The sequence below is a fragment of the Schistocerca cancellata genome, chromosome 1 (assembly GCF_023864275.1).
Source record: "Schistocerca cancellata isolate TAMUIC-IGC-003103 chromosome 1, iqSchCanc2.1, whole genome shotgun sequence".
Classification (NCBI taxonomy): domain Eukaryota; kingdom Metazoa; phylum Arthropoda; class Insecta; order Orthoptera; family Acrididae; genus Schistocerca; species Schistocerca cancellata.
This window is the reverse complement of record NC_064626.1, coordinates 155556602-155584341: the sequence shown is the minus strand read 5'-3', so window position 1 is coordinate 155584341 and position 27740 is coordinate 155556602. Positions and strand designations below refer to the sequence as shown.

The window sequence follows — 27740 nt, the reverse complement described above, 5'->3', positions numbered from 1 at the left end:
ACAATAGAAGGTAAAGACAGTCTTGAATTACTTTCACTGTAAAGTTTGTTTCTGGATTTATTTTTTATATACATGTAAGTAGGAAACGCCTTTCACACAGATATGTGGACGAGACAAGTAATAAACTTGTTACCGCTTTATTTAATAGCATTGGAAACTTCATCTCTAAGCTTAAGCAGAAACTTATCGGTTACAAAGATTTATTTTCTGTAATTTAGTCACTGGAAGTTTTGAGTAGCTACTCATTTCAGTTTACACTTCTATGTGGAATCCAAATTTATTGTCTATTCCAAGTAATTGTGAATCCATTTGTTATTACTAGATAGAGCAGGGAAATAGTCTTTGAAATTTTTCAAAATTCCTTCAAATGGTGCATAATTTTATTCTTGACATTTTCATCCAAATTAAAATGAATTTCTACTAAGAAATTGTGAAGATTATCGAAGCACCCAATTAATTTGGAATTTAGACAGATTTCCCAAACAACAAGGCTTTTAATGAATGATTCAATTCAGTCTTGCATGTTACACAGTATTGCGTATGGTCCCTGAAGTAATAAATTTAAACTGTTGATTTTTTAACAAAATGTCTGTCAAATAAGCTGCAGTCAGAAGCCTGCCTTTGCCTAGGGAAAGGTATACATGGTGGGAAAAAGATAAATGTCATACCTCAATTTTTTTTCCATCCATGCCTTTTTAATACTTGATTTTAATATTTGTAATGATCTGCAGTTACAATAAACACACAATGCAATTTAGTTAAGACAGTATCTTTTAAATTAAAATTCATAATAATTAGGCCATATTATTTGTAGCAAAATAACAGTAATTTGTAGTCAGTTTCACAGGATTTGCCTTTGTTAAGATAATTCATTGAATATTTATAGTTTAGATTTTAGTACAGTTGATGAACTCTTAATTCAATACATTATTATATGAAAATATGTGAATGATACTTGTAATTGTTAGATCACTATTTACATAAATTATAAATCTGGATATATCATACATCATTAAATTTGTTTTAAATTAATTTTGTCTCCAAGCAAATCAATTAAAAGTGTTTTTAGTTCTTCACCAGCACTACTGAGTACCATCTAAGAGTATTGTAGCAACAATTCTGTTCTTCTTTTGGGGGAAGAGGGGACAATAAATTTGAAAAGACATGATTCCGCCAGGCTGTGTTTTCAATTGTTTTATTTGCGCTACTAATTTCAGACACTGTTCATTTTCAAGTGTATATAAAGTTATCAGAATAAGGTTGGACTTGGATGATATCTCCACATATTAGTAGCCTCTTGAAATTTGGCAGCTATAATTTCAACAAACTGTGTTTCATTTCTTTCATTGTTAAGTTACTAATTTTTTGCTTTCTACCAATATATAGAAATCATGTTTTTTGAAGTGGCATTGCTATTAAGAAACACTCTAGAATAATAACAGTGGCAAATGATAAAAATGTTGTATTCTTTATACCTTATTGAATTTGTGGTAGATTTGAGTGACTGCTCAAAAATTGTTATACATCAGGATTATGGAATATTCAGAATCTATATAAATACACTGATGCCACAAGAGAGAGAGGTCTACAACACTGCTCCACTGCTACAGCAGTGAGAGAATTTCAGACTCTCAAACACCTATTAAAATCACCTAGTCCAAATGTGGGATAAATGGAAAGTATGTGGCAGAGGGTTAGCCACTTATTCTTGTGCAGGTGGTAATACCTTAACAATAGCAATAATAGATGGTTTGTCTCTCTTTCAACAACTGCACGCCAACACACAAATCTGTTCAACAGTGCCAATATCTCTAGTCAGTGTCACTCCAGTATGCTACAAATTTGTGTTTTGTGGCCTAATCTGAAATATGATTAACATAAAAATTAAAGCCAATACATTGAAATTTAAATAATCTTTAGTATGCTCAAAATCATCTGAAAGAAACTCAGGACGTTCACAAATTGGATGCCAAATATCTTTAAAAAAAAATTGAATGCTTGATTCTGTAACTGCAATTTATTTACACAAAGGATCAGTTACATCAAGAATACATTTAGTAAATGTTAAATAACACACACATGTACAATGACCTGTGACCTTTTTTTAAAAAAATCTTATTTTGTAAAGAAAGTGCACCAATATTTGGAATGTTATTGTAGGAAAAGTGGATTGCTACTTTCCTTACATTTTTGACATTCCTACCTTTAGTTTCCATTGTGTGATCAGATTGCTGTTGTATTTACCTAAACTTTTGATACATGATTCACACTGAAATGAAAAGGCAATAGGAGAACAGTTCTCAAGAAACAAAAGTAAATGATGTCTTGTGTGCTGAATACCTGCAGTACCATCTACAGTCTGCTGTTTGCAAAAGTAAAAGCAAACTTCCTAAACTTGGCAACAGTTGCTGTCAGTAGTTCACCATGACAGTGCCAGATGCCATTTGTCAGATATTTGGATGACATACTATAGAAGTAGGCCTGGGAGGCACTATATCACCTTCCTTACTCAGCCTGCTGTAAATCTCTATTTCTACAATTTTTTTTCCTAGAGACTGAAGAATCATTGAGAGGAGAAACCCGTCTGCAGCATTTGTGCTGCGGGTCACTCTCTTCAAACGCTGTTATAAAATTATATTCCCAAAGGCATCCATTAACAGCCAAATGCCAAGAAATTAAATCTCAGCAGCTGGAGATAATCATGATTATGATTATGATTATGATGATGATGAGGATAATAATAATTTTGATGATAGTCACATCAACATTTTACACACATCGTTCATATACCCACTTCAAGAAATACAGCTTTCAGATGTAAAATATGTTGTTTAATTGTTTGAACACTTATTGTGTTATTTTTTAATGTATTCTCATTCTTTTAACAGTTCATGGCTGTCCATATATACAATGTAAACACAATACTTCTGCGTGCTGAGTCTCCCGAATGGTTGATTCATGCAACAGCTGGAGAGGTTCATCTGGATGGAAGCATTGTGCATAATGCTCGCAGCCTGATAGCTAATGTATCAATCACATCAGCAACTGCCAAAATATTAAGACATGCAGTACAAAAAGATGAAACATGTCAGGCATGCCTTGGAGAAGTTTCCTTTGGAATAACAATGGAGGCAACATTCGTAGCCCAAGGAGCATTTTCTGTTGAGGTATTGTTACTTCATTGTTCCTTTTTCTGCTGCTCACAAGGAAATACAATTGATAAGTGATACATTTATTAAATTTCATTCATTTCTGTGGAGACTTTAGTGGTATATTGTACTTAGAACATAGGTGAATCCTTGTGGTAAGGCCAAGCCTGTTGCATAGAAAGTAGTACAGATTTTCACTGAGGTTTTGTGATAGGACATGTAAAGACTGATGAGATAAATAAAACATAAACAAGTTGGTATGGGAAACTTCATAAGAAACACACATCTTCACATAGTATTGGAAGTTGCAAGACTGATTGGCTTTTCTTCTCCTATTTATTCCTGATAACTAAGTATTTTCATTCTGGCAGTCCATCATTGTGTCAGAGCACTGAAAAAGTGGGAAATGATGAAAACCGTGTAGACTAAATCTTATTTTGTCAATAGAATGCACACTATTATGAAATTTTCTGATAAATTAAAGCTGTTTGTTTGACTGGAACTTCGCCTTTAAAGTTACTTTTCATACCAACTGAGCAATCTAGACATGCACACTTACCTACCTATCATTAAACCTACGAATACCTCTCTACTACTTTCCAAATTTATCTATAGCTCTCGTGCAGACTTTGCTGGCCAAGCATTCGTCAAGAGAAATAATAGTACTGACAGTGGCTTCACCACAGTGTGTGGTTTATTTTCAGAATGATCTTTCACTAGACAGCAGAGAGGATATTGTTGTGAAAATTCATGGGAGGTTAAAACTGTGTTTCAAAATGGGACTTTTATCAGAGTGTATAAAGAAAGCTTTTAAAATAAGTGGTGTACAAACTCAGCTCATTGATTGCTTTATCATCCTTATAGAACAACACTGTTGGGATATCCAATTATTCAGCATTATGAACTTAATTGGCCCTAATTATATACCTGTTACATTTGTAGCAGCCTTTGCAGAAGTCATCCATAGAAGAATCATGCAGAACCTTTAAGAAAATGTACTCACAAATCTACTACAAGAGAGAAAGACAAGAAAATAGTTAGAATATATAATAAAAGATGCCTCCCAACCTTACGAGAAAATTATCACATATGCAAAGTAAAAGCTGAAATGAAGCTACTACTAAATGATTACCGAACATGATTAACCATTCACTGTGTACACCGATTGATCACATAACACAAAAAATCCCAGTATATGATCAAAAATGCCATTTCTCTCCTAAGTCTATAAATGAAAAAGAGAAAGAAAACAATGAAAAATCTAGGATGGAATTATGAAAAGGATAGTTGCTACTCACCATTTAGGGGAGATACTGAGTCGCAGATAGGCACAACAAAAAGACTGTCAAATAAAGCTTTCAGTCAGACAGGCCTTCATCAAAAAAGTGCGCACGCGCGCGCCACACACACACACACACACACACACACACACACACACACACACACACACACACACACACACAAACAAACCAATGGTCTCTGGCTGCCACAGTCTGTCGGGCTGTGGCAATCAGAAACTGTGATTGTGTGTGTGTGTGTGTGTGTGTGTGTGTGTGTGTGTGTGTGTGTGTGTGCGCGCGCACTTTTTTGGTGAAGGCCTGTCTGACTGAAAGCTTTATTTGACAGTGTGTGTGTGTGTGTGTGTGTGTGTGTGTGTGTGTGTGGGCATGTTGTCCATCTGATGAAGCCTTGTTTGGCCAAAAGCTTTATACTGTAGACACAGAAAATGGCAGCTATAGCGCTATATTTTGATAACAGTGGCCACAAAGTGAACGGTAAGCTTTCAAACAGTTTGCCACATAAGAGAAAGCTGTCTAATTTACAAATAATAATTTAGACACTGATCTGTAACTAACTTTCCATTTTATTATAACAACTTCAATGAGCTGTTAAAAAAGAAAAAGAAAAACCATAACTTGCAGCATGCAGAAGGCATTTTACTTTTAAACTACTGCAATTTATATACTGCTGATGTGAAAATGGCCTCCACAAGAAACTTGTTATTTTGATTATGATGGTGAGAACTGGCATTCAGTGTCATGTGAATAACAAACAACATATGGACATAACTTTTTTTGATATCTTTGATAAATAAGCTGCTTTTCTGAATGACTAATGGTGTGCCTTAAGGCCAGGCTCTAGACTGTAGGCAACTTGAAAGTATTATCTCTCTTAGAATAGAAATACTCTTTTACTTTGTTTACAGTCTTCTGTAAGTCATAGTGAGAGTGATATTGCTCAATTTGGTTATTATATTATCAGGAACTTATGTAGTGCATAATACAATCATAACTCACCACATACTATTTGTCTACAGTGTCAAATTTCTATTCATATGATATGTTCTGCCTCACTTGCACATGTCATTACAGGTACAGCTTACACTGTAGAAAGCTCTTGTTTGGAGATGAAATAGCTGTAGTAATGGTGGACCTTAGCTTAGTATAGATTTTATTCATTCTGGAAAATATGAGAAATCTTTTCTGGGTGGCTGAAGTATCAAGGTTAATAAATTATTTTCTTTTCTTTCATTTAGGCCAATTTTTGCACAAATTTTAGAAGTCATCACAGCAGCTGATACATCGTCTCATGGCCACCTTCTCTCTCTCTCTCTCTCTCTCTCTCTCTCTCTCTATCTCTATCTCTATAATACTCGCTACTTGGTTGTCGAGTACCACTTGCATCAATGATGTCAGACTGAACATGACTGTAAATGGTTAGCTGCAGTTTTTTAATATGAACTTCATGGACAAATGTCATTTTGTTGTTTTGTCGCTATAAGGCCTAGAAACATCAGTATTGTGTCATTTGCCTTCTTCATAGTACCATACCAGATGGAGGAATGTTATAGCAGTAGACCTCCATTTGGAAAGAGTGGAATGAAAATTGTGTAAATAAAACAACACTTGTTGTTAGGAATGCCTTCAGATGGTTCATTTAGGGCTGAGTATATAAATCAAGATTCATTGTGCTCCCAGTTATTTGTGTGTGGGTTATTTATGCAGAAAGAAGAAAGGAGATAGATGCGCAATATTTTTCTCTAGCAAACAGCAATAAACAATATGCTGTATGACAATTTTCATTGTTCCGACAGCTGCTGCATGACAACAGAGTACCATTCCCATTGTTATCGAACAGCCTGTTCCATTTAAATGAAAAACAAACACAGTTTTCTGATGTTAATTGGTGTGTAAGTATTAACGAAGCAAGGTAAAAGAAATTAGTAAGAGAAGTGACAGAGAAACAAAAGAAACATGTTGACATTAAAACAAAAATAGGAATTAATTGAAAGATTTGAGAAGGGGAAATTTCTGCAAAACTATGAAGTATTTGAGAAAAGTAATGAGACTGACTACACTGTAAGTGATCTGGCAACGTGTTGCTGTTTGCTTCCAGATGCTCAGTCCAAGTTTCAGATCTGTACAGCCATCAAGTGATCATGGAGGAAAATTCTTCCAGGTAAAAAGAAAATGATTTTCGAGGTTCCAATGATGAAGAAGTAAGAATAATAAATCTGGCAATAGGTTTAAATTGTTTTGAAAATGTCAAAAACTTGAATATGTGGCTGAAGATCAACATATGTGTCTCTGGCTTTCAGCCATGAGAGATGCAGAAACTGTGACAGCTGCTTCATAAAAAAACCAAAGACGAGGGCAGAGAATGTCAGAGAGGGGATGAAGACAGTGACCTTGTCAGTCATTGTGCCACAATGTAAGTGTTGATACTCTTCTAGAGGGGTTTCAGTACAGTGACATTATTACTGCAAGAGAAATTTGAAATGCCATGTGAAAAATGTCACCTGGTCTCGGAAGTAGACCATCATATACTGTTTTAAGAAATAACAGACCTGCAGTACCTATGCATAGAACTTGGATAAACTTTCAAAAAAAGAATACGTGTTTGAAAATATCTTAGTTATTCATGTTTTTCGATTATTCATGTATCTCCTCCCTCACATTACCCCGAGTAATTGGGAGTATACTGTATATCACAAATAACCTTTTTTTTTTTTTTAAGGAAGAGCTGAAAAACTTATACATAATATATTGTGTTCAAGTACATTTATTGTAAAATATTATATGTGTCATTATATATGAATTGCTCTGATATGTTTACCCAAAAATTATGAATAAATAGATAAGTAAGCTAGGTCATCTAGTATTATTCGTAATGATTTAAAGTGAAAAATCTTTAATTCTTGTAAATGAGTGACAACATGCTTTTTAATTTAATTTTCATTTCAAAGAGGCTTTTCATTGGAATGGACAACACAAAAGCAGTAATAAATGAAGGTTTCTATAGCTTTGCTCAAGAGCGGCAGGTCAATTCTGAATTTAAAGCAAGTGACAAAGAAATCAAACCCAAAAAGAATCAAGAGGATTTGCATGAAGTTGTTCGCAGACTGTCACCTATCTTACCAAAGGTGTGTAAGTGTTTTCTTTATCTTTTTGGACATTATCTTCAATTATTGAAAAATGATTATGTCTAAGCATTTATACAAAATATGTGTGGTTTTAGAAAATAAGACAGTTTCTAATAAACACATGAATAATTCTTGTTACTACCCAATTTACTAGCAACTTTTTCTGTGGTTAATTGTAGGTTAGAATAAGCTTGAAAATGGCTGTATTAATTTGATAAATGCTCTGCACTGTTTTTCTCATCATTGTCAAATGTTGAACTGCTCAACATTTGTATCTTAAGGTTATTACTGAAAAGAATTTGAATTCAGTCACTACGGACTGTTGTCTCCTGCTGGTGCATATAAATGAAGTTTAAACTACAGTATATTCCTAACCATCTACTGGCATAATTTCATGCTAGCTACATCATTTAAATATTCACTTATGAAGCCGGCTAGCATTGTGGATTATATATCACATGCTCAGTAGCTACGTTAGATTCGTGTTAGACTGATATAATAGTGAAGAATTCTTGTAGAATGTAAATAATTTGGGATTAAATATAATAGCTCACTGAATGGCAGAGGCAGTGAGTCATCGACAGGTACATTATCAATACTGAAAACTTGCTAGCGTTGGATGATTCATCACATCTCCTATTCACTGAGTTGTTATCTTTACCCATGTAAAATGTTGTAGAAGGTGATAAAGCAAAACTACAAAAGGAATGAAAGACCCTAATTTCAATACTTCTCCATGTGCATGTGATGATGCAAGCCATTTGAATCTACAGTGGAATATAACTAAGTCATAGAGACACAAAAACATTTTTTTTGTATAACAAATTGTGTTGCTAACACCACGGCAGCTGATAATATTTTGGTCACTAGTCTTCATGATACGTCTGTTAAAATCAGTTTAATTGCCCTTGTGTTGGAGAAGCTAGGTGACATATTACAATGATTGGATAGCCAAAAATATAATAGCCATTTGTATTTTTATCAAAAATAAAATCACCATTTTTTCTTGAGTTGCTGTAAGAATGTTCCAAATGGTTGAATCTTGTGTTGAGATGCACAATTGAAATGACGAGGAATTGCAGTCTGTTAATAAATTGTACATTAGCTGCTAGTTGACTCTTCAGAAAGTGCAATTTCTTTTGTTTATCTCCTAATAATGTTTCTCTACTGGATACCCAGCAGCCAGCTCTTACTATCCACCAACACTTTAACAAATAAATGTTTCCAAAGTTCTCTCTTATGATGTTTACGCAGTTTATTATTATTATTATTATTATTATCAGGAAATGCATAGTTAATATTAGTCCTTGTCAGTTACATTTTAATTTTTTGTGTATGTCAGTTGTCTAAACAGTTTTCATGTATTCCTGTTAAATGTCTTGTTCATTCGTCCATGTTTCGTAGATCCCATCAAGAAGGAAGAGCTTCGTATTTTTGCAACAAATCAAAGTATACAAATAACATAGGATTAGCAAATCATAGAAACTTAATCTGTATATTTTATTAACAATAAACTAATACTATACAGCTCCATGCTATTCATGCTTATGACAGCTAAATTTAATCTGGTAAATTAGATATAGCTGCAACATTGAAAAGTGCTGTTACCACCTCAGTTATGCAAATTAGCTGCAGTTTGTCTCCTTTTGGTAACATAATATTTGCCTGATTATATTTTTATTTTTCAAAGAAAATAGTTGTGTACTTCACTAAATACGAAGCCTTGTTTACAGTACATTATTACATGTCATCCAGATTTTTAATGAACACTGCTTCTTGCATTTAGCTAATAGAACTTTCCAACCATCAACTCTAGATATCCAGGTAATTCGTTGTAAGAGTGACTAATTAGACATGTTTCAATAGTATGAAAAGGAAAGTTGCCACTCACATATAGCAGAGATGGTGAGTTGCAGATACGCACAACAAAAAAATCGTCACAAATAAATAAACCTTTTGGCTGTTAAGGCCTTCATGAACAATAGACATAAACACACACACACACACACACACACACACACACACACACACACACACACGGCTCCAACACATGACCACAGTCTCAGGCAACTGAAACCACACTGCGTGCAGCAGCACCAGTGCATGATGGGAGTGGCAACTGGGTGGGGGTAAGGAGGAGACTTGGGTGGGGGGAGAGAGGGATAGTATGGTGGGGGTGGCAGATGGTGGAGTGATGCAGGTTAGATGGAGGATAAGGGGGAGGGGAGGGGGGGAGTAGTGGAAAATGAGAGAAGTAAAAAGACTGATTGTGATAGTGGAATGATGACTACGTTGTGTTGGAATGGGAACAGGGAAGGGGTTGGATCGGTGAAGACAATGACTAACGAAGTTTAAGACCAGGAAGGTTACAGCAACGTAGGATGTACTGAATGGGGTGTTTCCACCTGTGGAATTCAGAAAAGCTGGTGTTGGTGGGAAGGATCCATATTGCACAGGCTGTGAAGCAGTCATTGAAATGAAGGATGTCATGTTTGGCAGTGTGTTCAGCAACAGGGTGGTCTAATTGTTTCTTGGCCACAGTTTGTCAGTAGCCATTCATGCGGACAAACAGCTTGTTGGTTGTCATGCCCACATAGAATGAAGCACAGTGGTTACAGCTTAGCTTGTAGATCACGTGACTGGTTTCACAGGTAGCCCTGCCTATGATGGGACAGGTGATGTTTGTGACCAGACTGGAACAGGTGGTGGTGGCAGGATGCACGGGACAGGTCTTGCATCTAGGTCTATTACAGGGATATGAGCCGTGAATTAAGGGGTTGGGAGCAGGGGTAGTGTAGGAATGGACGAGTGTATTGTGTATGTTTGGTGGATGGCAGAATACCATTGTGAGAGGGGTGAGAAGGATAGTGGGCAGGACATTTCTCATTTCAGAGAATGCGAAAGGTAGTTGAAACCCTGGTGAAGAATGTAATTCGGTTGCTCCAGTCCTGGATGGTACTGAGTTAAAAAGGGAATGCTCCTTTGTGGCCAGACAGTGGGACATTGGGCCGGCCAGAAGGGAACATTCCTGTCGTTACTCAATACCACCCAGGAGTGGAGCAACTGAATTACATTCTCCGCCAGGGTTTTGACTACCTTTCATCATGCCCTTAAATGAGAAATGTTCTGCCCACTATCCTTCCCACCCCTCCCGCAGTGGTATTCTGCTGTGCATCCATTACAGAAATCAAGAATTGCGACAGTTTTGTTTTTGATTGTTATCAACATTGATACTTGCAGGATATTGAGTGCAGGGATTCCAAGACTATAGAGAATGTTTTAATTTCAAGTGTGAAGTTGATCAGCAAATGACAAAAGAAGTATGTTTTTTGTGTGATGTTACTAATTTTTTTCCTGTACTTATTCTGTGAAACCTAGCATCTTGCTGAATTTCATGATTCTACATCAATGGGCAGTACCCAATAGGTTTTGATCCATGAGTCTGCAAAAATCAGCATATGTGTCATAAATGGCCATATCTTTTTATTGAGTTGACTTAGAAGCTCCAATTTCTTACACTGCCAATGGGTTGTAGAACTTCGTAAGTGACATACATTTCAAGTTTCGTGTCTACTCCTTCCTGAGAAAAATGGTTTTTAACAGTCAGGCAGACAGACAGATGGACAACAAAGTGATCCTATAAGAGTTCCATTTTTATCGATTGCAGTATGGAACCCGAAAATATTTGGTGTATAATCATAGAGTGCAGCTGATACAAAACATAAACTATATATAGTGAAGTGTGTGTAGCTACATTAATAGATGTTAAATATTTTACTTATTCTCCTTCTCCTGGATGAAATCTCAAAATACAGTCACATTTCCACAGTTCAGTATGTTAACTGCTGCCTCTTACCTTTCTATTGTGTTCTCTGTGTCCTTTTGTTGTTCTTGTGGTAAAAGATGTGTGCAACATCCACTTTCTCACTATCCAGAGTTACATAGTTAACTATTCCCTCCACTGTCTCTCTGTTTTATTTGCTATTCACTAAATGCATGTTTTTTTCATTTTCACTTTTTAATCTGGATCTAACTCTTTAATGTTTCTACCTTGCCTGATGTTGTTAGCTGACACCTGCATAATCTTCTCTTTCATATGCCTGTAAAGAAAGAAATAATGCAAGGAATATGGCAAACAATTTCAGTGCTTTGTTTATTTGAATCATTGGGTTTTAAAACACTAAATGAATGTAACGAAGTACCTATTTTTTGCAATTTTTTTACCAAAATTTCCATTTTTCTTATTTCACTTTTAGGATTTCCATCTTAAGATTGAGGATTCTCTTCTAACTGGAATGAGAGATGACAGAGCAGATTTCATCTCAGCGCTTCAATCTTTTCAGCTACATTCAAAATTATTTGTGAAAACGCCTTCACCTCGAGCTGCAGGTAAAACTGTAAAACTTATTTTAGTGCTGGAGATTTATGTTCTGAACATAGCCAGTATAAATACTGCTATCTTACTGTGCAGACAAACTACCTCAGGTCACATATCATTTGATATATTTGACTGGTTGCTCATCAGAAGTAGGCCTTCTCGAATATTAATTGCTGTGTTGGCAACACAAAGATTTAAAACACCATTGACCACCAACATCAACACATCCTGTTTATGATGCTGCCTAGCAGTGCTTTAAACTTCTGATGTGTTGCCAACACGGCAATAAGTTTATGTGAGAATACTCATATCTGTTGACTGAAACTAGTCCAATAAATCATATAATACACAGTTTGTAGTGGTTTATGTTTCTATTAATTACAATGGTCACAGCATTCCCTGCTGGCAGTGCCTAGACTTTCTACTTCTAGCTTAGCTGGCATTTACGGTAATATTAGTGAAAACTGCTACACCCTGGCAAGAATGGCTTAAATAAACCTCAACTTGAGAGATGCTAAAATCTGTGTAAAACAAGATGTAACTAACATTGCAGACAGATGTCATTCATGTAGTCTCAGTGGCACATTTTTTGTGGTTGTAAAAGCCATTGTTAAGCTTAACTCACCAATGAACAGTTTATCAGAGTAAACAGAAACATTAAATGAAATGCTAGAATTTTTCACAGACATCAAATGGCCCAATGTCAGCATGTGAATGAGTTAAAATGGGACAGAACAATCTGTTTATGGGAGGTGGATTTGTTATGCCGTGACCTTTCACAATTTCATCACCATTCCTGGCTCACTGTTAGAGCACTGCAAATGGTGTGACTCTATCTGTGTTGACAGTTTAATAGTCAGCTGACAGCCAACGTGGTGGTGCACTTGCTGAGTTACCTTCTCCCATCCAGAGATGGAGACAGATTGAAGAGGGCAACCAAATGTCTTTTTCTGGTATGTTGAATGACAAAGTGCAGTGTTTACCTACGACTGCTATTTCAGTATTTTTATCCAGTGTGGACTACATGTGTTTGATATTAAATTGGTGACAGTAACCTGGCAGCCTGTATTCTTGACTAGAACTGTGCACATGTGTCAAGTCAGTAGTTTCGGGATACCATTGGGTCCGGGTGAGGAATTTGCAAGACTTCCTCAAAGAACCTGCTTGCCTTGAGCCACCATCACCAATCACCGAAGTAAATGGTTAGAACATTGTCCCACATACCCTGTGTGCTTTCAGACAAACAAACCCTTGCTGAAGATTTACAACACTTGAGAGAATGTTTAGAGTGGAACAGGTACTTAGACAAACAGATCAGGCGTGTCCTACACACAAATAAACAGTGCCTTGAGAAGGAACCAATACCACAGAAGAATAAGCTAGATGAAAAATCTTTACTCTACTGATGCAGTTTTGCAAATACTGAGAGAAGATTTTGAAAATAAGGTTTCCATCCCATGAAAAAAAAATGTTTTCTATGCATTATGAAATATAGTATAGGGCTCTGAAAATCCAGTGTACACTGCCTGCCATGTTGATGTGGCTCATGTTGTGTTGGATGGACTGTAAGAACTGTTGAATCAAGCAGTGAGCTAAATCAGCTGTCACCAAACACTGCCTCACATGAGAACAGAAAATGAAACCTAAAGATACCAGCATGGTGATATTGGTATCAAATTTCTGGGAAAATGTGATAAAGGAGACAGTCAACATTAGTGGGTGCATGTCCCATTCCCAGTTTGATTGTAATATAAACAGTGAGCAACAAAATTTATGCTTCACCCTTGAAAAGGACTTCAGTCCCAAAGGGTGCAGTTCAAACACAGGAGAAAGGTAGACCTAGGAACCATAGGTATAATAGATGTTAATTGCTGTAGTGGTGCTGGGAAAGAACAAGGACTCCAAGTGATAATAGAAAGCACTGTAGCTCAAACCATTATAGGTACTGAAAGCTGGCTACAATTGGAAATGAGTTCACCCAACATCTTTTACAAAGGACCTATTGGTGTTAAGAAAGAATAGATTGAATACAGTTGTTGTTGGAGGTGGTGTGGTTGCTGCTTAGAATTATGTTTTTGTTGTTGTTGTTGTTGTGGTCTTCAGTCCTGAGACTGGTTTGATGCAGCTCTCCATGCTACTCTATTCTGCGCAAGCTTCTTCATCTCCCAGTATCTACTGCAACCTACAGCCTTCTGAATCTGCTTAGTGTATTCATCTCTTGGTCTCCCTCTACGATTTTTACCCTCCACACTGCCCTCCAATGCTAAATTTGTGATCCCTTGATGCCTCAAAACATGTCCTACCAACCGATCCCTTCTTCTAGTCAAGTTCTTAGAATTATAAGGGGCAGTAAAGTGAAAATGAGACAGATGGAAAGAAAAGTAAGTAAACTGCTTATTATTTCAAAGTAATCACCATTACTGTTAATACATGTATCCCACTAAGAGACAAGACGGTCAGCACCTTGATGGAAAAATGTTTGAGGCTGCCTATGGAACCATGATTATACAAGAATATGGAAATGCGATGGCGAGAGATCAGGTCTGTATGAAAGATGTATAAGGGCTTCCCAGAGAAACTTCTGCAGTGTAGTTGAAACAACAGGCACACCAGCTCCAGGGAAGTTACGATGACTTTCCTCTTTGACTGCAAGGGCTTGGTGCTCATTGACTTTCTGAAACATGGTGCCACAAGTAATGAACATGGGCAAATGGATACTTTGCAAAAACTCTTGCGAACCATCAAGTTCAAACAACCAGGAATGTTCATGAACAGCATCATTCTGTTGCAGTCTAATGCCTGCCCACATGACCAATGTTGTTTTGAGTATGCTGGAGAAGTTGTATAGGGAAGCTCTTACACATCCTCCATACAGCCCCAATCTCTTCCCATGTGATTTCCATATTTTTGGAGCCCTGAAGAAAGACATTCACAGCCATCAACTTGCCTCAGTCGAAGAGGTGCATACCTGGGTACAGTCATGGTTCCGTAATGGGGTGGTAAATGTTACTATTCAAGGTAGCAGCATGTCCCAGTTTCTCTCTACTGTGTTGATGAAAGATAGTTGTGTACAAACCTTAATTTACAGTAGTAGAGGAGAGACCACATACTGTGCACGCACTTTTTTTTTTTTTTTTTTTTTTTTCTTCACAGACATGATACGCAAATATAAGAACACTACAGCTACAAGGTGTGATGGAGGGTAAATGTTTTACTGTGGTAAGGATGTGTTTATGCTCTGATGTCATCACCGGGGGATGCCTTGGATGCCAAAGCAGATGAAACTGGAATGACAATGGCTGTTGTTCCAAAAGATAAAACAAAAGAAGATTGTACATAATTGCTTAATGAACTACTTTTGTACTTTTTGAGTTTGGGATACTAATGATCCGTCTGTTAACGGACTAAGTGAGGTGGTGCAGTGGTTAGCACACTAGACTCGCCTTTGGGAGGACGATCGTTCAAACTTGCGTCTGCCGATCCTGATTTAGGTTTTCCATGATTTCCTTAAATCGCTTCAGGCAAATTCTGGGGTGGTTCCTTTGACATGGTATGGCCTATTTTCTACCGTACCCTATCTTTCCCTAATCTGAGTTGCTGCTCCATCTCTAATGACCTCGTTGTCGACGGGATATTAAACTTTAATCTCCTCCTCCTCCTCCTCCTCCATCCTCGAGTTTGGTTATTAAGAGCTCAAATGTGAATGTTTAACTGATTTTTTGGAATTATTATAAGACTTGTTCAAGACTGAAGGATTTTTTTAAAAAAGTGGTTACATGGTTTTGTAGCTTGTGGGTAGCAAATGTAATTTTCCATTATCACAGTGCTTTCCTGCAGATGGTGAAGAAGTTCAATATAGGTACAAGTGCCACTACATAGCAGGACCACAAATTCAAGGCACGACTAGAGTGCAAAAAGAGAATATTTAAAAGTAAAGGTAATTATGAACATACAACTGACAGGTCACATTCATAGAATTGGTACCCTGGGTAATTACTCTCCAGCTGTGAATACCAGCAGTAACATTCCAGTAGACAACCACAAAGAGTTTCCATGAATGTACTGACCACCTTGTCCCACAGTGAGATAAATATACTAACAGTTATGATGTTTACTTTCAAAATAATAGAGTTTACTTATATATATATATATATATATATATATATATATATATATATATATATATATATATATATATATATATATCTAAAAACAAAGATGATGTGACTTACCAAATGAAAGTGCTGGCAGGTCGACAGACACACAAACGAACACAAACATACACACAAAATTCAAGCTTTCGCAACAAACTGTTGCCTCATCAGGAAAGAGGGAAGGAGAGGGAAAGACGAAAGGATGTGGGTTTTAAGGGAGAGGGTAAGGAGTCATTCCAGTCCCGGGAGCGGAAAGACTTACCTTAGGGGAAAAAAGGACGGGTACACACTCGCACACACACACATATCCATCCACACATATACAGACACAAGCAGACATATTAAAAGACCAATATATATATATATATATATATATATATATATATATTATATTTCTCATTTTTGTATGACTGCCCTTTATAATTCATCTTGTAGTGAAATTGAAGTAGATAGTTGCTGCGTGATACTGTGAGTAGAGGTTATGCTTAACTAGAATAAATTAATAATTGGTACCTTTTAGTGACTCCCTACGCCCACAATAGAGTTGCTGAAAGATTCAAAGAAAACTTGAATATTTCAATTTCAATTTATTGTTCGTAACATGTTATTTTACATGTATGTGCATTTTCAACTAAGTATAAAGTTTTCAGTTTACCATATTTCTTATTACATTATAACTCACGATAAATTCAAGTTATAAGGACAAGGACATTTTTGGATAAGCCACTGCTTGACTCACTTTTTAAAAGTATCCCCTGTTAATGTTAGTGAAAGAAGACCCTAAGATTAACTTTAAAAGCAAAAAAGCCCCTATGCCAAAGGAGCTGTTTTTAATAACTTGTTACCAAACAAAGTTAAGATATTAGAGTTTGTGGTACATACATGGCATAAACTGTGAGGGTATTGTGTCTAATGAATAAGACTTCGCAAGAAGTTCCTGGTTTTATTTTTACTTTGATCCTCTAAGCTCTCTTCTGCTGTATGAAAACCCTTTTCATGTTAGTTTGGCATGTCCCACCCCACAATACTATTCCATAAGACAAGGTAGGATACACTAATATATAATATACAATCCTTTCAGAATCAAGATACAGTGATAATCTTCTTGGGTGTTATTCTGTTACAGACATAATCAGCTTGCTGCTTCCATGAAAATCGATCATCTATGCATAAACTCAAGAAATTACAATCTGTACAGGTTTTTGGTAGAATTTCATCAGTAACAGTATTTTGTCTGTTTGGACTACTTGGTTTAAAATTAATATTATTATTTTTTTCTGTGTTTACTTTTAGGTTCTCTCTGTCAAAGTGAGCTCTTGCATTTTCAATAAAGTTATTTATCTCTTCAACTAGTCTGGGCTTACTGTCTGTACAGCAGACACCAGATGTATTGTCTGCATCCATAGTGCTCAATTGCTTAGCTATTATCAAGAGAACTTAGGAAATCATTTACATAGCATACGAATAGGACTGGGCCTGAAATAGAGCCCTGAAAAACACCAAAATGTATATTTCTTATAGTTGACCTTCTCCTCTCCATTATTTCTCCATTAGAGTATATAATCTCCATTCACTGCTTTCTACCCTTTAAATTTGTTTCTGGCAATTACAGGAGTTTTCCAGTGACACTACTACTCACAATTTTTGATAAGAGCATGTCATGATGTACTCTATCAAAAGCCCTTGAAAAGCCCAAGAATACTCCTGTTGCTTGGGATTTTTCATTTATTTTTCCAAGTACGTGATGGATATATTGTACTGCTGCTGACATGGTACTTCGACCTCTTCTGAACCCTTGCTGGAAATCACCTACTATATCACCATTGTTATAATGGTCCATGACTTTTTTTTTTAAATATTATTTTCTCCATCAGTTTGCTGAAAGTTGAGATTAGGGAAATGGGTCTGTAGTTTTGAACACGCTTTATTTCCACCTTTTTGTGTATTGGTTTAACTACAGCCAGTTTCAACTTGTCTGGGAACACACCATCTTTGAGAACACAGTTTATTAGGTGAACTAGAGGTTTCATTAGCTCGTGTTTGCATTTATTCAGTAGATATGGAGAATTTTCATCTAATCCTGCTGATTTTTTGTTTCTGAGGCTGTCAGTAAGCTGCGGAATGTCACATGTGCTTACTGAGAATAGTGTACTGTAGTTCTGTTTGTTACTGGATTCAAATGTGTGCTGTATATCCTGTTTCATTGAGACATCATTTTTGAGAGTATTATGGGGTAATTATTAAAAATATTGCTAAGTACAAGGGGATCGGAGATAGTATTATTCACAGTTAATTGTACATTATTATTTTTATTTTCTGTTTCATTGTTTCTGATTTTATTTACAATTGACCAGCAATCTTTGAAACATTACCTGAACTTTGTATCTCTCAGCTGATTCTTTCTGCTTTTAATATCCTGTCTTCTTTGCAGTACTTATATTTGTACTGCTTGTAGAGTTGTGTATGTAACTCTGAGTTAGTCTGTGTAAGCTATACATGTTCTCCAGTTTTTCTTTCAAATCTTTTGTTTTAAAATCTAATGGCAGAGGTTTTGATTGTAAAGACTGATTTTTCTGGATACTCACTTTTTTTAATGGCATGGCTCTATCAGTTTAATAAGTCACAGCTGCAAAATACTAACGCGAATTCTTTACAGACGAATGGAAAAACTGGTAGAAGCTGACCTCGGGGAAGATCAGTTTGGATTCTGTAGAAATGTTGGAACACGTGAGGCAATACTGACCTTACGACTTATCTTAGAAGAAAGATTAAGAAAAGGCAAACCTACGTTTCTAGCATTTGTAGACTTAGAGAAAGCTTTTGACAATGTTAACTGGAATACTCTCTTTCAAATTCTGAAGGTGACAGGGGTAAAATACAGGGAGCGAAAGGCTATTTACAGTTTGTACAGAAACCAGATGGCAGTTATAAGAGTCGAGGGGCATGAAAGGGAAGCAGTGGTTGGGAAAGGAGTAAGACAGGGTTGTAGCCTCTCCCCGATGTTATTCAATCTGTATATTGAGCAAGCAGTAAAGAAAACAAAAGAAAAATTCGGAGTAGGTATTAAAATCCATGGAGAAGAAATAAAAAACTTTGAGGTTCGCCGATGACATTGTAATTCTGTCAGAGACAGCAAAGGACTTGGAAGAGCAGTTGAACGGAATGGACAGTGTCTTGAAAGGAGGATATAAGATGAACATCAACAAAAGCAAAACGAGGATAATGGAATGTAGTCAAATTAAGTCGGGTGATGCTGAGGGAATTAGATTAGGAAATGAGACACTTAAAGTAGTAAAGGAATTTTGCTATTTAGGGAGTAAAATAACCGATGATGGTCGAAGTAGAGAGGATATAAAATGTAGACTGGCAATGGCAAGGAAAGCGTTTCTCAAGAAGAGGAATTTGTTAACATCAAGTATAGATTTAAGTGTCAGGAAGTCGTTTCTGAAAGTATTTGTATGGAGTGTAGCCATGTATGGAAGTGAAACATGGACGATAACTAGTTTGGACAAGAAGAGAATAGAAGCTTTTGAAATGTGGTGCTACAGAAGAATGCCGAAGATAAGGTGGGTAGATCACGTAACTAATGAGGAGGTATTGAATAGGATTGGGGAGAAGAGAAGTTTGTGGCAAAACTTGACCAGAAGAAGGGATCGGTTGGTAGGACATGTTTTGAGGCATCAAGGGATCACAAATTTAGCATTGGAGGGCAGTGTGGAGGGTAAAAATCGTAGAGGGAGACGAAGAGATGAATACACTAAGCAGATTCAGAAGGATGTAGGTTGCAGTAGATACTGGGAGATGAAGAAGCTTGCACAGGATAGAGTAGCATGGAGAGCTGCATCAAACCAGTCTCAGGACTGAAGACCACAACGACAACAATGAACTTACATTTTCTTGAGTAGATGGCAACACCATCACCCTTATTGTGCTGTATAGTAGAGCATAGCTAGGTTGTAGCCTTCTAATTTGCAATATTGAATGTTGTTCACTGTTTTTTTGTGTTCTGTAACTATTACCACATGTGGTGATTGTCCTGTTATAAATGATTCAAAAGCATCTATTTTGTTTCCTAAACCCTGTACATTATAATGCAAAAGTGATAAGTTATTCTCACATGGACTTAAGACTGTTTTAGGTGTGTATGAAATACATACACTTGCATCTATTGTTGAACTGGTGGAAAGTTTTATTGTCCTAAAAAGTATTGTTTCGCTGACCTGGCATTTTGTGGTTGATTCTCCCAAGTATTTGTTGTTTTTGTTCTTAAGAGATATGGCTTCTGATTCACAATACTGCACATTCAGTTTGCTGTTTAATACTTCTTTGATCCTTGTTATAACTAAGTCCTTCCATAGTCTGTTGAGATGTAAGTCATGGGATGTGTAGAATCTTCCTATGCAGGTTATGTCACAAATGTAACATTTTTGAATCTTGTGCATATATTTAGGATCTGTTTATTTGTGCTTCACACTTGTTTATTTACACACGACAAGACTGGCAAGTCATGTCGATGTGGAACAGAGATGATCACGTTTGAGCTTCTCAGCCCATGTAGCCTTCTTTGAGTGAGCTCACTAGGTCTTTTGTTTTGTTTCTTGCTACATCCTTTGTTCCCTGTAAGAACACAAAAAAGTCATTATTTGTTGTTGCAGTTTTCATGTCATGGTTCATGGAAGGCACTGCCTGAAATTTTGCACCTGGTTTCACTATGCTAGTTATCTTGTGATTGCTGCTAGAATGAAATTCGTCTGCTATCTTCTGTCCTTGACTATCTGCAAATAGGTTTATTTTACACATTTTCGCTGGTTGATGATAACTGTTTTTAGGCCTGCTGGTAGTTTGGTGTTGTGTGATGACACTTTGTTTTATAATCCATCTTGAGGGACACCTCATTTTGATTCACTGTTAGCGACTACACTCACAGTTGAAATAAATTAATGTTTTTTACCTGTGGTTGAAAGCAACTCTGTCATTCTTTGTTTCCGAAGTCCTTTTTCTTCCCCTGTGGTTCAACACAGCCCGTAAAGATACCACAGTCTACAAAGCACTTCAAAAGGGTTTTGTGCACAAAGATTGTGTCATTGGTACATTCACCATTTACGTGATTTTTACAGTTCTTGCATGCTGTTGTGGTAAGTGACTCTAGTCCTCTTTTCGCTAGCATGCGCGATACTTTGCGGAACTTGAGTATTCAGGTCACTTTTTCCAAGCTGAAAATTTGAAAAATCCGCTTCCAGAGTGCTGATTATAAATTGTAACGTCGACACATGTTCCTTTAACTTCGTGATTTCATCTTTACAGTTTGTACAAGCCTTCTTTTTAATGGCTTAATTAATTCTTTTTTCCACAGAGAAACATGTCTAACTTTCACGTTGGCTGCCCTGTTGTTACACTATCATCTCAAATAAGTACCCCATTCATACAGTTATAGTTGGTGATGACAACTTCAATCTACCTTGATAAGTTGGCAAAAATACATGTTCAAAGCCAGTGGTAGACTTCATCAGAAATTGTAATAGACGTAGATGCAAGACCTGTCCCATATATCCTTCCACTAACACCTACTCCAGTACTGTTGTAGACATCTCCTACCCCATCAAAGCCAGGGCATCATTGAAAGTAACCATGTGACCTAACAGCTTAGCTGCAACCACAGTGTGGCATTCTCCCTGGGCTAAATCCCTAATGAGCTGCCTGTCCACAAGGATGGCCACTGCCAAACTGTGGCCAAGAGACAGCTGGACCATTCAGTTGTCAAATGTGCCACGCAACATAGTGTGCTTGATTTGAGTGACTGCTTCACAGCCCTGCCACCTGAATTCTTCCCACTAATGCCATCTTTTACAATCGTACAGGTGGGAAATCTCCCTGCAACATATCCTTCACTCCTGTAGCTCCTGTGACCTCATCCTTCGCTATTCACTGTCCTCCATCTCCCTCCATCCTCTTCCCTGCTCCCACTGCAGCCACATGCACACTTCCATCTCCCCACTACATCTGCATAATCTTTTCCATTCCTCTGCTTTTCTTCTTTCCCTTTTTGCCCCCGCAGCACAGCCTCATACTGGTGCATCTAGCAGCTCATCATCCTGTCTTCATCACATCCCTGCACACTCCCAGAGGCAGTACTACAGCATATCCCCTTCCCCTAACCATACCTTGCTATTCCTCCCCCTCCTAATCCCATGGCTTTTCACTATCCCCACTACTCTCTCCAGTGGCGATCGCTGCTAACAGCAGTCACTTTCGGGCCTTATCACCCGGAGATGACAGTGGCTGCGTGCTTGCACGTGTGTGAGCGTGCACACAAGTGTGTGTGTGTGTGTGTGTGTGTGTGTGTGTGTGTGTGTGTGTGTGTTTGTCTACATTTCATGGACAACTTGGTCCGATAGCTGATAATCAACCTAGCTCATAAAAATAGTATGTGGTTTGTGACAGCATTCTAGCATATGCCACATTCAAGACAATTCAAGATATCTAATACCAATGGACATTGATTTAAATCAATGGGAGAAGTTGACAATTTATGCCGGATTGGGACTTGAACCGGGGTCTCCTGCTTACTAGGCTGATGCACTGACCACTACAACCACTACACTACCTGGACACAGTGGTCATCCCAACTGCACGAACTACCTTTGCACACGCCCTGTCAGACACAAATTATCAACTTATCCACACACTGTTGCATGTATTGTCACATTGTTTTTATGTATATCTGCCTGTTTAATTAACTAAATGGAGTTTTGATCAAATGTATATAAACATGTGTGTTATTGGCTAAACATTATGTTCCCAACAAAAGTAGGTACTTCAGCTGATTTGCCTCATCAAATCCTATAATCGGACACCATAATCATTACTTTATTGTTACAATTTTACACTATTTGTGTGCTACCTTTTTCTTCATCCTAATGAATCTCAATTAATTTACTCAGCACTGTCACTAATATGGTATGAAAGTGTTCTGCATGTTGCAATTTTTAAAATGATGTATCATCTATCTGTGTTTCTTGTAAATATTCTGCAAAGAATCTTCTCTGTCATCAGTTTTTCATGATACAAGAGGATACTGTTTACCTTGGCTACCACAACCACAGTTTTCCAGAGATACCTCACAGAGCTCAGTCACAATATGCCAGAATCTGCAAAGTACCTTAATGATATAATTGTCACCGTAGTGGATCAGCAGGACCATTTAAACAACCTTCAGGCTGTTTAATATTGTTGATCTCTCAATAGTCTGTTGATGTTAATACTATATTACATGATTATCCATATAGCCGAGATACTGAGTCGCAGATAGGTACAACAAAAATACTGTCACAAAATAAGCGTTCGACCAAGACCACAGTCTCTGGCAGCTGAAGCCAGACTGCGAGCAGCAGCAGCAGCAGCAGCAGCAGCAGCAGCAGCAGCAGTAGTGCGTGATGGGAGAGGCAACTGGGTCGGGGTAAGGAGGAGGCTGGTGCAGGGAAGGGTGAGGGATAGCAGGGTAGGGTTGGGGGACTGTGAAGTGCTGCTGGGGAGCGTGCAGGGATGAGATGGAGAGAGGATAGGGCAACTAGGTGCAGTCGGGAGGTTAGACGGAGGGGGGGATAGCAGAAAATGAGAGGAGTACTTTTCATTCAACCCTCGTACATAATTTATGCACAAATTGTTCACATAAGGCACTGCCAGTTTTATTACACTGCAAATAGCATGAACTGTTGTGTGATTTTTCTCAACAGTAGCTACTCTATACACTCCTTACTGCTATTTATTGCATGCATCCCTTGTTTTTCATTTTAAGTTTGACAAATATTGCCATAGCTATTAACAATTCACATTAACACATTTTCAGGACTATCTGTATGGATGGCACTAGGAGCAATTATTTATACTTTTTGGTCCAGTTTTAAAATGCCATTTATTAAAAGTATTTTATTTAAATAATTATTTTCTGATTTTTAGATTGTGTGTGTGTGTGTGTGTGTGTGTCCAATTTTTCACTCTTCTTCAAACTTTTTGATGAGATTACATCAGAGACTTTGGGTAAATTCTGAGTTTATTTCAGTGTTTCACCTGAGTCAATCAATATATTGCTTCCTCCTGCATATATCTTACGAAAAAGCTGTGAAGATAAAAATTAAGGAGAATCGAGCCCATATGGAGGCTTCCAGCAATTGTTCTTACTGTGAAGCGTTTGAGAATAGAACAGGAAAAGGGGGAAGTAGCATTGGCACACAAAGTACCCTCTGCTACACACCAGACAAGAAAGTGAGTTAATATTGCATTGTCATCCAGTTGTCAGCTATGTTGAAAGTTTCAAGTCACTGGGTTGTCAGGAAGTCACTTTAAAATCAACTGAAAAATTTGTACCAAACAGACAAGAAAGCAACCTAATGAAAACATGTTGAAAAGAGGTCAATATTATCAAAATTGTTTAGCAGTGGAAAGTTTCAGCATTCTTTATCACTGATTTTTTTTACTCTGCAGTGAGTAATAGCAAGTCTTTCAAGAATATAATTTTTCTACTTGTGTCTTGAACACATCTTTGATCAACTGCCAAATATAAAATCACATGAATTAATTCTCAGGAAATAAAATGGCCAAGTGAATCAGATGCTCCATCATGTTAAAAAAAAAGGTCAGTCCTGAAAGCAAATGCTGTTTATTTTTATGGTGTGGTAATTGGTTTTGGTCACACATAGACCAACTTCAGACCAGTAATTTCTTCATTCATGATGCACGGAGCTGTTGTGAGTGCAAGAAGCACCTGTCAAACAGATGACAACAAGTGCTTCTTGCATTTACAATGACTGTGCATCGTCTTAATGCATCAACAGTGGAGACAATAGTGGTCTGAAGTCGGTCTATGTTTGACCAAAACTGGTCACCACACCATAAAAATGAACAGCATATGCAATCAGGACTGAATGTTTTTTGTTACATTGTGATGAAAGATTGTTGAAGTTCTAATTATGAGTTCAAAAATTGTTACATCAGTCTAATGCTACAGGTGTGGCTTATATTTTGGGTGGAGCTTTTGCAGTAATTGCGTCTGTAGCATGTATAAACACATTTTTTTTTAAGTTCTTAGTGCTATGTCACTTGTGCAACATCCCGAGTTTGAGTGAGGATACAGACTGACTATGTTACACTTCTTGTGAGCACCTTATGCCCTTCATCTGCAAATGAAGGTTTAAAACTTCACTTGATTTTTAACATACTTTTACCTTAGCGCTAAACTTGTCCGTCCACTGATGGTGTCTTCTTGTGCTGAAGATTGTTCGTGATAACACGATTATGATCCTTATCAGAACTTGCTGTAAACACTCCGACTCCTCCAGGCATACATTTCGCATTAGAATCACAACATTGCCAAGTTACTCTTAATCTACTATAGTTGCTAATCACATTACTTACGACAGAGACAATGTTGTCATGTTGTGATTTAGCTGGTTCACAATAATGTATGTATCATTTGCAGACACACAGTACCCTGAACCTAGGATTTGTCATAGCTCTAAGTGTATCTGCTATTCTTGCCCACTTGTTTTATTCTGTTTATTTCTATTGTAGATGTTTCTATACTGGACCAACCAGCCGTTTTGCCAGACCTCAGCATTTGCTTGCAAGTGGATGAATTTAGTGTGAAATGTGTCAGAGAAACAGTTCTTATGATGCGCAAATTTGAAGTTAAAGGCAATGTAAGTGGAACATTTAAATGTGTTAAGAGTTTCTCATTTTATAATTAAAAGAGCAAGATATTCATGTTCATTCACTCTGTTACAGATTGAAGAGAGTATTTTTAATGTGCACATGCTTCTGAATACATTGCATGCTGTGTATAACCATAGAGACCTTCATCGTTGGGTTGACCATAATTTTTTGGATACAGCCAATACAAAGGTAATAAGAATGTTTGTTATTAAGGATCTTTCTTCAGAATGTACAGTTATATTATTTGTCCATTGCTATAAACATTGTGAATGCTCTCTCTTTTTTTTCTATTTTTCAGACTATTAATGCTTCTCACAATAGTTACCTTAAACAATAAGTCAAACCTTAAGTGTAAAATTCCATTTTTGTTATGACTTTCTTTTTTGTTAAGCTCATTAATATTATAATTAGCAAATATAGCACTGATAAATATTGCAAAGAAAGATTCATGAAAATATGTTTAGTAAATTAAGGAACATTGGCACAGGAAGTTGATTCCTAAGAAATAAGATTAACCAGTTTTTATAACATCATGTTTCTTTCGAACTATCATAGTAAAATTGATGCTGTTTCGAGTATGAGTAAAACAGATTATTCTTAAGGGTGATGTCTGCAGTACAAGGAAGCTCTTCACTATCTATCCCACAGGATATGATGGCACTTTTTATGTTGCATTTCTTCAATAACAGCAAGTTTCTATAAGCTAATTGTGTCTTTTGACGACTTACCTCACTGAAATGCTTTTGATCAGTTACAATTATTCTTTCTAGTGATACCATTTTTAAATGCCGTTGCTTCTACAGGGAATGATAACATTAATGTTATTTTGGAAAGCCTGATGCTGAGAGTGTGATTCAATGGAAATACTTTAATGACATTCATTTCCAACTGCTTATATTAATAGTGACACAGAAAAATAAGTAGCACTTGTAAAATATTCATTCATTCGTCATGTTTAATGGATTTTACATTAAGGAGAATCATCAGGGATGACATTAAAAAAGTGAGAATCTGTTATAATTTTTTTAAATAATTGTCAATAAATTAATGAAAATTTTGTGCATACTCAAGATAAGTTTAACTAAAACAAAATTGCATTATTACTTTAGTGTTTTATCCGTTCTTTGCAGTATACTTGTTTAGCGTTTTTCATAATAGAATGGAGGATGGTATAATAATTATGACACTGAAGTATTAAAATGTTGTTACAATGTTCTTCCTCTGAATTAGATATATGTTTTCTTCTATGGCACAAGATTGTATTGCTGATATGGGGCTAATGCAGGTAGGGCATTTTGTCAATAAATTTTCAATCTTTCTTGAACTCCTTATACCAATGCTTTACTTGGAACCAAGAAAGGATTATTCCTCCAAATTGTGGAAGTAAGTGGCGATGGATTTGAGCAGCATTAACATTCTCATTCTTGAAAGACTTTATCATGATGCATTGTACAACAGCAGAGCGCAAGCTTCGCTTGTCATCACAGCAGCTACTGAACTCGGGGGGATAAGTTGTAGTCGCAAGGTCAGCACTTCCGTTCAAATATCTTTCCTCATGTGAGTATAGAAGCTGGAACACAGCGCGCATCCATCAGGGCACATTTCAAAGAAAGGCTAGTGTATGTTCAATCCATACTCACATCTGATTAGCTAGACTCGAAGATTGAAAATTCCTGTTAGCTACTAAACAGCTAGCAGTGTTCGTTGAAACAAGTCATAGTGTGTTGCAAACAAGCATATTTCCTTACAGATACAGGAAACTATTTCATTTAAAAATGACATTGTAGTCAAGTAAATATAAAGGTAGCTACAGGAGATATTCAATAGGTATTATATATAACTGAGGAAGTAGCAGATTTTTTAAAGCGAGTTTCATGCTCATTTAATGGGTTATATTTCATTTGCATAAGCAGAATAGTACTCCATAT

The 27740-nt window shown here is 36.8% G+C and overlaps 1 protein-coding gene across 1 annotated transcript in view; it reads left to right on the top strand.

The window, feature by feature from the left end:
• LOC126167427 (protein KIAA0100) overlaps nucleotides 1–27740 on the top strand; it is a 296899-nt gene that overhangs the window by 52102 nt on the left and 217057 nt on the right. Inside the window, exons 4-8 of the mRNA XM_049920476.1 lie at nucleotides 2889–3167; nucleotides 7396–7572; nucleotides 11829–11961; nucleotides 25672–25799; nucleotides 25885–26001. Of these exons, the coding sequence (XP_049776433.1) occupies nucleotides 2889–3167; nucleotides 7396–7572; nucleotides 11829–11961; nucleotides 25672–25799; nucleotides 25885–26001 (834 nt within the window). The remainder of the gene's footprint in view (nucleotides 1–2888; nucleotides 3168–7395; nucleotides 7573–11828; nucleotides 11962–25671; nucleotides 25800–25884; nucleotides 26002–27740) is intronic.